Here is a 10,779-nt window from a genome sequence, read left to right as displayed (position 1 = left end):
AATGTATTCACTATTCAATTAGTATAAATAAAGAGAAATTTAACCTCCTTCTCTTACTCTTTACAACTATGTGCAAAATGGGATAGGTGAGTGGAAGGTGTAGCTCCATAAATCTCAAAGACCAGGATGATTGAACATTTTACTATTGAAGTAAAAATATCACTCAGAAATACTGCAGTCTTTCCAGATGGAACATGTGCTCACAACCCAAGCTGAATCAATGGAATAGATGAGCAGTGTAACAGAAGTCATCCTGTTGGGTCTCACTCAGAATCCAGAACTGCAGAAAATTTAATTTTAGTTTTAATTTTAATTTTCTGTGGTTTTAATCACCTGCTTGATCATATTGACAAGTAACCTTTTCTTCTAGGTCATCATCTTCATCAGCCCAGTTCTGGGTTCTCCTATGTACTCTTTTCTGTCCTGTTTGTCCATTTTAGATGGTTTCTACTCCTCTTCTGTAGCACCCAAAATGATCTTCGACTTGATATCTGAAAGAACACCATATCCTGCAATGGCTGCATGACTCAGCTCTTTGTGAACATTTCTTCGCTGGAACTGAGATCATCTTGTTAATTGTCATGGCCTATGACCACTAAGTAGCCATCTGTAAGCTCTTGCACTATATAACCAACATGAGCATAACTGTGTAGAGTTTCCTGGTGGGAATGCCTGGGGTTTTAGGATTTCTTCATGGAGGGATCCAGATTTTGTTCATCATCCACTGACCATTCTGTGGCCCTAATGTCAGTGACCATTTTATGTATGATTTAATAACCGTCCTGGAGCTGGCCTGCACAGACATTCACACTTTGGGGCCTCTGATTGCTGCCAACAGTGGGTCACTGTGTTCACTCACTTCTTCTATGCTGGTTGTTTCCTATGTCATCATCCTACATTCCCTTAAGACTCATAGTTCTGAAGGATGTTGAAAGCCCTGTCTACCTGTGCATGTCATGTCACTGCTGTCATCTTATTCTTTGTATGTTTTTCATTCCTGAAGACCCATGACCTCCTTGCCCACCAACAAAGATGTGACTGTGTTTTCCACCATAGTACTCCAATGTTGAATCCTTTTATCTACGCCTTCAGAAATGCAAAAGTGAAAAGTGTCATGAAGAAACTCTGGGGGAAAATAAGAAAAACTGGAGATAAATAAATCCTGTGCTTGGAGTATTTAAACAAAAAAATCTAGTGATCTTCTGTAGATAGTTATTCCCCTCCTTAGTAGGAACAGTCAATTATCCTGCCTGGATCAATTTTCTTCAGGAGCCCACATATTGTGGGCAGGACTGATATATCCATTAAAGTATAGGAGGAACAGTGCCCAGGGCCCACCATAGTTTTAGGAGTCCCAGAAATGCTTTAATTCCTTTTAAAATAGGAATGAAAAATGAATATACTCCAAATCGAACTTGGAGTATAGTCATCTTTATACCATTGCAATCACAAAATATAATTTTTTATGGAGAAAAGTACGCATGAGGACAAATCTATCAAAGGCCCACAAAAGTCATGATGTTGTCCTGGTTGTGGGTATGAAACTGATCAATAGAAATACCCCTGAACACTTTTTATACCCAGCACTACAGCTAGAATGTTTTATTTTAAAGGAGGAAAAATAACCATATGAATAAAGTAGAACAGTAGGGAAAGAGGTTTCAAGAAGTACTTTTATCAAAATATGATTTTTCTTATCTTCCTAAGTTTGAAAGCTTTATGAATGTTCTTCCACCACAGCAATAGTCCTTTTTTACTTATTATAATCCAAAGAACAGAGCATTTGCATACCAAGGTACTTTTAAAAAATTACATCTCCACCATTCCTTGTAGCATACAATTTTTTACAAAAAGATTTAGAATCAGAATTGGCTGCTGCAAAAGAATAACAGTTGAGAAAGTCTGTAGATTTAAGTTAGAAAATATCAGTACATTAAAGTCTTGTTTTAGACAGAAAAGAAAAGAGTCTGTAAACAAAACAGCTGTGATAGGAAATTACCAGCTATGTAAGAACAAGTTTGTGTCATGGACCTGGACAACAGTGATCACAAACCTGGATTACAGAAAATAATCTGTATCAGGAATGTAATGAAATTCTAAGAGCTTTGGAAATAGAAGCCTTGAAGCCAGAGATAAAGAGCTTTGCATCAAACAGACTTGATTTGTCACCTTCTCTCCAGTTCTAAATAGCTTTATAAGTGTAAGCAAGTTGCTTCACCTCTCTACTTATGTTTTCATGTGTGAAAGGGGAATAGTGTTACATCCTTCCTCAAACTGTAAGAATCAAATGACTTAGACTGAAAAAGAGAGTCCACTGAGAAATAGTGGAGATGCTCAGGTGGCTCATCATCTTCAGAGATGTCCCCAGAGCGTACAGCGTGCTGGGGACTGCAGCTCCTGACAGAGGAGCCTAAGAACACTGCTATTGTCCTTCACTAACTATGATCACAGGAGGACCAAACATCTGCCCCAGCCTCACTTCACTTCAAAATATGTCATACATGCCATCCATTAACAAGTAGGAGCAGCATGATGGTGAGTTATTATCTGAGTAAGGAAACTTAATGGGGCCAATGATCAGTTCTCTGAACATTAAGAGCTAGCCCATCACCAGCTCCCTATTCTGGGATAAACATATCCCAAAAATAGGTATCCCTTAAATATCTCTGCAGTTACAAATGGAGGAGCTGATCGGAGCAACTGTGAGATGCCTGAGCAGAACTAATTTCAAAAGCTCTCACTAATGATGGGTCTTGTCCTGTCGGGTCCTCTGAAAGAAGAAGGAGAAGGGAAAGCCCAGTGCCAGAGACCAAAAACCTTCCTCTGAATAGAGCTTGTGATTCCTGGGGAAGAGCTCAGAAACCCACCTTCAGGAGGAGATTTTTCACCCTGGGATTTGAAAATCATGTGATGCTGACATTTCTCGTGTTCTCGGGAGTTTATATCAGGTTAGATCTCACCATATAAAGGCCTTTAAAACAGAGATGTTTTGCCACAAATTCCTATGTGTGACCATCTTGTAAATATGCAAGCAACTATATGTTTAAAAAATCAGATTGATATTTTAAAGATCTAGTCGTAGCTCCCAAGAAACATAGAATGAAATAGGACAATGTAAAAATAAGCAGGAGGAAGAGGAAGAGGAGGAAGACAGGTAATGTTCATTGAGCGCTTCCTGTGAATAAAGTCTTGACCTAAGCACTCACTTCATATGTTTTGGAGGCAGCTAATTTCTGACCCTAATTTCTTTCTCTCCTTAACTTGTTTGAAATCCCAAACTATGGAACTTACCTCTGTCTAAAACATTTCATTATTGGGACACAATGGTGACTCTACCCACAGGATGGTATGAGCATCAATAAAACAATGATAGTATAAGTAATTATGACAGATTTTTTTATTTATTTAAGCGTTTACTATGTGCAAAGTGCTTTATATTTTTTCTGTTATTTAATTCTCACTGGAGCTCAATTAAGTGCAGTAATAAGGAAATTCTCCTTTCATAAATTAAGAAACCAAGGGATGGGGAAGTTAGTTACATTGCTCAAGATCAAATAGCTAAAATTTGGCTGAATCAAAATTCAAATCTGAGACCATCTGACCTAAACTCTTTGTGCTTTATGAAACCTATTTTGCAGCCTCTTAAAATAAACAGACAAGAAGTTAAATTTCTTACCTTTCTCTCTAATCTGTGGAACTCTTCTTGAAACCCTTTGGTCTTCATTGTTTAAACCAGTTTCAAGGTGGACTTGCTTTCATAGAGGCCAGGCTGAAAAATGTATGAGTCTGCGAAGAACCAGCTACTGACTAGTCAGTAATTCATAAGTCCATGAATGTTTTGATTTCTACACAAGAAATCCTTTGAAATTATTTTCTTCCCCATCTGCACTCATTTGTACATAAAGTAGTCTGTGATTTACATAGTAATACTTTCCTCTGATAAATTTTTAAATTAGCAAATATGTTTTATATGAATATGAGTTTGGCCTATTGTTGTCCATAAAAAACAACAACAACAAAAACTCCACTGGAGAGAGGGGAGTTCAAGAGAGGTGAAAAGCTATTTTTTTAAGTAGGTTACCAGTAGCCACATAACGATGAGCTGCAGAACAAAAATATCAAATACAGGTCTTCTCTTTTTACTCTGCAAGTATATTTTCAAAAGTACTTAAAATTCAGAGGCTGACATCATTTCTAGCCTTTATTCTTCTGTTTCCCTTTTCCCACTGGAGGGAAGGAAACTAACATTTACTAAACACCTAACAACCTGTCAGACACTATGCTCTTCATATACGTTTTCCTTTCATAAGGGTATAAACTAAGGATTAAAATGCCCATTTTTGGCCAAGGAAACTGAAGATCAGATAAGTTTATCTGTCTAAGATGCCCTGTAAACTGAACAAAGAAAGAATTTGTAATCCAAAAGTAACTTTTAGGAAGGCAGAGGCTTAACCACGTTTATAGAAAAAGTTGAAAGAGGAGGTAGAGGAGAAGAAAAAGATGATGAGGACTAGAAGGACGTCTACCAAAATGTTGATGGTGATTATCTCTAGGTAGTGGGCTTATAGGTGAATTTACACACACACACACACCTCTATTTTCTTATTTATTACCCATCTTTATTTTTTTATTTTCTAAATTTTAAAATAAATATGTATTTTTGGGGAAAAATATTTTACATAGTCTCCAAAATGGAGAAACCATTACTTTTGTAAATGAGATTGGTAATAATTTTTAAATCATATAGAAAACTTCTGGTGATATTTACTCATGTGTTTATCATACCAGGTTGAAATTTTTCAAAAATAAGCAGCATTAACAAGTCAGTTGGCCCATTGTTAATCATGATTTGGACAACAAGAAATAAGGCCACACTAAGATCAGACCTTTATGCAATTTCATATTTTAACTGTACTAAAAACAAAGCTGCTTTTCAAATTTCAACTAAAGTAAGTAGGCTTTTCTAGGAAGTTTCTTTGATAAATTGTGGCAAGCTGGCAAAAAGGCTTTTTATTGTCGCCTGAGCTAACAACTGTTGCCAATCTTGTTGGGTTTTTTCCTTCTCCTCTCCAAAGCCCCCAGTACATAGTTGTATATTCTAGTTGTGAGTGCATCTGGTTGTGATATATGGGACACCACCTCAGCGTGGTCTGATGAGCAGTTCCATGTCTGCACCCAGGATCCAAACCGGCAAAACCCCTGGCCTCAGAAGTGGAGCATTCACACTTAATCATTCAGCCACAGGGCTGGCCCCCTGATAGGCTATTTTTTAGTAAGTCTCATCATGATTTCATATTTCTTAGTTGGTTGGAAAATTGGCTCAATTATACTTTTATTATCTAACAGCAGAAATAAATAGGTATAGAATTCAAGGTCTCAGTTATACCTACCTATTACTAATTAGACTAACAAAATGTGACAGTGAAAGAAGACAAAATTTATTTTGTCTTATGCACCCCTATGTTCACTGCAGCACTATTCACAATAGCTAAGACATGGAAAAAATCCAAGTGCCCAACGACTGATGATTGGATAAAGAAGATGTGGTATATGTATATATACAATGGAATACTACTCAGCCATAAAAAAGACAAAATCATCCCATTTGCAATAGCAAGGAAGGACCTGGAGGGAATTAGGCTAAACAAAATAAGCCAATCTGAGAAAGACAAACACCAGATGATTTCACTCATAGGTGGAATATGAACAAATACATGGACAAAGAAAACAGTTCAGTGGTTACCAGGGGAAGGGAGATGGGGGGTGGGCACAGGGGGTGAAGGGGAACAGTTATGCGGTGACAGTCAAGAAATAATGTACAACTGAAATCTCACATTGATGTAAACCATTATGAAAATTTAAAAAATTTATTTTGCCTAAGAACTCTGTAGTTGTTATTTTTGATAGACATAGACGTTTGGAAGTAAAATGATTTCTTGATCTTCTGAATTTATTAGTTCTTGGAGACTAATTTTTGAATACATATATTCAATAAATTGCTTTTCATATTAATTTCCAATAGGCTTTTTCTTAGTGTAAAAATTAGATATGCTGCAACATGGTGAATTACAGATTATTTGTCAAACAAAGGATAAGTTTATTATATATCATGGGAGCCTATACTCTTAAAGGGTGAAGCCTTGGAAGGGATATGGTCAGAATTGTAAAACCAGGAAACAAATGGAATGAACATGGAAGTATGTTTCAGATTCCAGAACACTAGCATCCCTTGGAATTTGAAACAGAGTTAGGAAAAATACAAGGAAATATCATTTTGTATAATTGGCTAAAAAAATAAACCTTTCTACTCTAAGCTATATTTCAAACTTAGGAGAGAGAGAAAAGCAAAAGAAAACAGCCTCTGTGTGGAGGGTTAGGAAAGACTTGAGGTATGTATATAATAATTTCAAGTAAAACATATTGGGTGTATATGTGCAACACGCTGGGTTAAGATCTTTACGTAGATTATCTAATTTAATTCTCACAATAACACTGTAGACACCTTTTATGCTTGTCTTTGTCTTTATTTTAAAGAAAGGCAGCAGGGGCTTATAGAGTTTTGGTCATTTACTCAAGGTCATGCTATGAGTAAGCATGGGAAATAAGACTGAAGCTCAGGTTGATCTGTCTCCAGAACCCTCTCTGCCACAGTGTAGCAGCTATACCACTGAAGTCATAAAGGGTGATGAGAAGGGATAGAAGCCAGGCCTAGATGCACAGAGACTGCTATATATGGCTAAGCATGAAGTTATTTGCCTTAAGTTTCATTTTGCCTAATATTTCTACTACTCAATTAATTATCACACAGACTCAAATCACATCAACATGAATTGCTATTTAAAGGTCTAGATGATGGATCAAAAATAACGAATTTTGAGTTTTGGTTTAGGTACTTCAAAGTTAGATAACATTGATTAACCAATTAACCACACCAGGAGACACAATTTTCTCATATCTAAAACAGGGATATAATCACATGCCATATGTATTTCATATATTTTTTATAATCAAATTATGCAATTCAAGTAAAACTTCTAAGTAAACCATAAAAGTCTTTGAAGATGAAGGAACGGATAAGGTAAAATAAGATGAAATATAATAATAGGAAAAACAAACATTGGTTTGCTCCACTTACAGAAATAAACTCATTTTTTTTCCTGCTTTACCACTTATCATCTACCTGCAATTTCTTACTGTGTGAAAAGCTTTCTCATGGCATTTTTTACCTCTTTGTTTCTCAGGGTATAAATGAGTGGATTCAACATAGGTGTCAAAATACCATAAAATACTGCCATGTTTTTGTCTATAGATAAAGTAGATGTTGGACATATGTAAGTAAATACACAGGGCACAAAGAACAAGGCAACGGCAGTGAAGTGGGCCCCACAGGTGGAGAGGGCTTTACGTCTCCCTTCTGCACTGTGGGACCTCAAGGAGTGCAGGATGACAATGTAGGAGGCAGCCAGCATGAGGAAGTTCAACAGGCAGATCACACCACTGTTGGTGACCACCAGCAGACCAATGACATATGTATTGGTACAGGTGAGTTCCAGCAAGGGGTGCAAGTCACAGACAAAGTGGTTGATCATGTTGGGCCCACAGAAGGGCAATTGACGGACCGGGAGGAGCTGAACCAATGAATGCAGGAAGCCCCCCAGCCAGGCCACCCCCACCAGCAGGGCACAGAGATGCCTCATCATGATGATAGTGTAGTGCAGGGGCTTTCAGATGGCCATGTAGCGGTCATAAGCCATCACTGTGAGCAGAATGATCTCAACACCTCCCAAAAAATGGGCTCCAAAGAGCTGAGCCATGCAGCCTTCATAAGAGATGGCTCCCCCCTCATACAAGGAGTCAGCAATGAGTTTGGGGGTCATAGAGGAAAAATAACAGATGTCAATAAAGGAGAAGTTGCCCAGAAAAAAATACATGGGGGAAGCAAGTGTGTGACTGGAGGTGATGGTGACCACAATGAGCATGTTGCCACAAACTGTGACCACATAGATGATCAAAAAGACTACAAAGAGAACTCTGTATGTCTGGGTTCTGTGAGAGTCCTAGCATGAAAAATTCTGTGATATTGTGTGGTATTTCCATAGATTCCAAGAACGCTGAGAGTGCAGGTACAATATTTCCTATAAAGCCAAGAGAGAAACATAATTGTAACAGAATTTATCTCAGGGGTAAAAGGTTGTAGTTTCTCTCAGTTATAACCACTTCCCTTTGTCTCTCTTAATCATTTCTGTTCCAAAATTCCTGTACCAATTCATTCTGCTAACCACAAAACATGAGCATATGTCTATTAATTTTAGCATCACTGGGTACCAAGTATCCAAGTTATTACAGGAAAATAATTTAGTTATCTGAATTTTAATTTCTTTTGTTACTACTGAAATTGAAAACTCAGAAGAGATTGATTTTCTAATTCAACTGGAGTGCATCTCTGACAATTTTTAGCATGGTTCCACATAAATACAATGGCACATGAGAGAGAAGATTCCCGTGTTGATCAGGAAGCTGCCCCCTTTTTCCCTCTCCAATCTTTAGTGCAGGATAAATACAACTCCTGCAAGTGACAAGTCTGATGGGGATCTTTTCAGAGTAAAACATTATGGCCAAGAGCATAGACAGCAGTAATAAGAGCAAACACCTGGGTAGCACTTGGTCTTAGCCAAGCACTGTCCTGGCTGCTTCACATGCACCAATTCATTCAATCTTCACATCATCCCCATGGAGTAGATTGCTATTTTTACCCTCATTTTGCAGAGGAAGAAAGTGAGACACGCATTTAGCAACTTACAGAAGGATATTTAGCTAATAAATGGCAGAGCTAGGCTTTGCACCCAGGAAGTCTTGCTAGAGAGTCCATAAGCTTTACTGTACTGTACTGTCACTTAAATTCATCTGGATTTGAATCCTTCCTCTGCCACTTATTGGCTGTGTAATCTTGGACAACTTCTCAAAGCCTTAATGTTCATATATATAAAACAAAAATAAGAGTACTCCCCCACCCTGAGATTGCAAAGGGAAGCAAATGAAAACAGTGCATGTCAAGTGTTTGTACAGAGCCTGGATGTGATAAACATTCAATAAATGGCATCTCTGATGTCGCCAACATCAACAGCTTGGGCAATAAACTCTTCCTGTGGCTTAAGGAGCCAAAGACCAAAGTGTATGCATCCAAGACTAAGGAGGCATTGATATGGGTATAATTTTATTATAAATATGAAAAATGCCCTAATACTGATCCCCACACAAAATATAAGAGAGTAGAGAAAATGCAATCAATATGAACAGTATACAGTTTAGCCAAATAATGAATTTATGTGCCCCAAAATAAAAATGTTAAGCTGGTTTATCTCTGTGATTCCAATTTGTGGGAATACAATATAAATTATTTGTTAAAAACTAGTAAAGAAAAGAAGTCTCCTTTTTGAGTTGTGCATGAGAAAATTATTTTGTGGAAAGCAATGAGAAATTTAGTAAAATTATTCTACTATATCTTTATTTGAGTTGCATTTTTCTTTTATTTAATTTTTAAAATTATAGAAAACTTACATTGACTGGATCTGAGGACACCAACAGGTCACCAGATGTTTTGTTTGTTTCTTTCTTTCTTTCTTAACATCATGGAATAGTGGACCTGAAAGAGTTCTTAAATGTCATCTAGGACAAATCCAAGCATAGCATCCAAATTTCGCTGTTTCACACTATTAAACTCCTGGATGAGATTTAAATTGTTTTTTACATTGAGGCAAAGCACAGATTGGGCAATTGCTACTGATTACAGAAATTCGTCTGAGCTGAAAGTTTCTTAGACTAGTACGGTGAAAACTCAAAAGGGAGTCATCCATTTACCAGCAGCTGAGAATTTCTTCCATTATCCATTTCCCTTTTATTTGCTGAAAAACTCCATGACACTTAAAATCATCTTTTCCAATTGTCTCCAGTTTAAAGATGGTGGATTTAAGACTCAGAGAGATTAGGTGCAGCTGATCCAAAGTCACATGGGTGATTCATGGCAGTGGTGAGGCTGGAACCCGGGCTGCTCATTGCTCCAGCCTGTGCCCTTCCATTAACTACTTTCTCTATTTTTGACAAGAAAAGCCCTGCTGCTGATATTAGGGAAGGTGTTAGAGAAGGAGTAGCTGGCTTGTGAGCTCTGAATTCTGCTAATACCTATCGCACAGTCTCAGAGAAAATCGTTCTCCTTCCACTGGAAGGAGTTATTTATAAGGTGGGAGTGATGACACAGGAATTATCAGTGCCATGTGCTTTCCATCTCTCCGAGGGAGGCTAATTCTATCCTCACAGGATCACTTGCCAAATCAGTGTTGGAATTAGCTTTTCCTTGTTCACAGGTTAAAACAATGTTGATGCCATCATTTAAGTATTCCCTCTGAATACAGTTTTGGTCTCAAGAGAGTGATTTCTATTCTCCCTCCTAGAAGTGCCCAGTGTCCTTCTAATGTCTAGAGAGAGGGTCCATAAATTGTCTTCTGTGTTATAGGCATGGATCCTAGGCTCTTTCATATACATTATCTCTTTCATCTCCCCCCATAAAGTGGAGAGAAAAGTACCACTGTCCTTTACCCATAACTCTACGTGTGGTGCGCTGGAAAATCAAGAAAATTAGAGTCAGAATGACCTGAATTGAAATTATACCTCCACTATTTCAATCATTCAATAAGTATGTTTTCAGAGCCCACCTAATGAAAGATAGTACTTTGCTAAGTGGCAGGAATACCACAGTGAATAAAATAGACATGTTCCCTGGTA

General features: G+C 37.6%; 1 protein-coding gene and 1 pseudogene across 1 annotated transcript; one reads left to right on the top strand and one right to left on the bottom strand.

Moving 5' to 3' along the window:
• The first annotated feature begins 229 nt into the window (after nucleotides 1-229).
• On the top strand, nucleotides 230-4,445 carry LOC124232542 (olfactory receptor 4C45-like; annotated as a pseudogene).
• Nucleotides 4,446-5,815: 1,370 nt separating this feature from the next.
• LOC124232543 (olfactory receptor 4C3-like) lies at nucleotides 5,816-9,138 on the bottom strand. The gene is given in 2 exon segments (XM_046649502.1): nucleotides 5,816-8,028; nucleotides 8,030-9,138. Coding segments are annotated over 2 exon segments (906 nt in total). The 5' UTR covers nucleotides 8,098-9,138; the 3' UTR covers nucleotides 5,816-7,190.
• Nucleotides 9,139-10,779: the final 1,641 nt, after the last annotated feature.

The sequence above is a fragment of the Equus quagga genome, unplaced genomic scaffold, assembly GCF_021613505.1.
Source record: "Equus quagga isolate Etosha38 unplaced genomic scaffold, UCLA_HA_Equagga_1.0 HiC_scaffold_728_RagTag, whole genome shotgun sequence".
Taxonomy (NCBI): Eukaryota; Metazoa; Chordata; class Mammalia; order Perissodactyla; family Equidae; genus Equus; species Equus quagga.
This window is presented reverse-complemented; position numbering and strand designations above follow the sequence as displayed.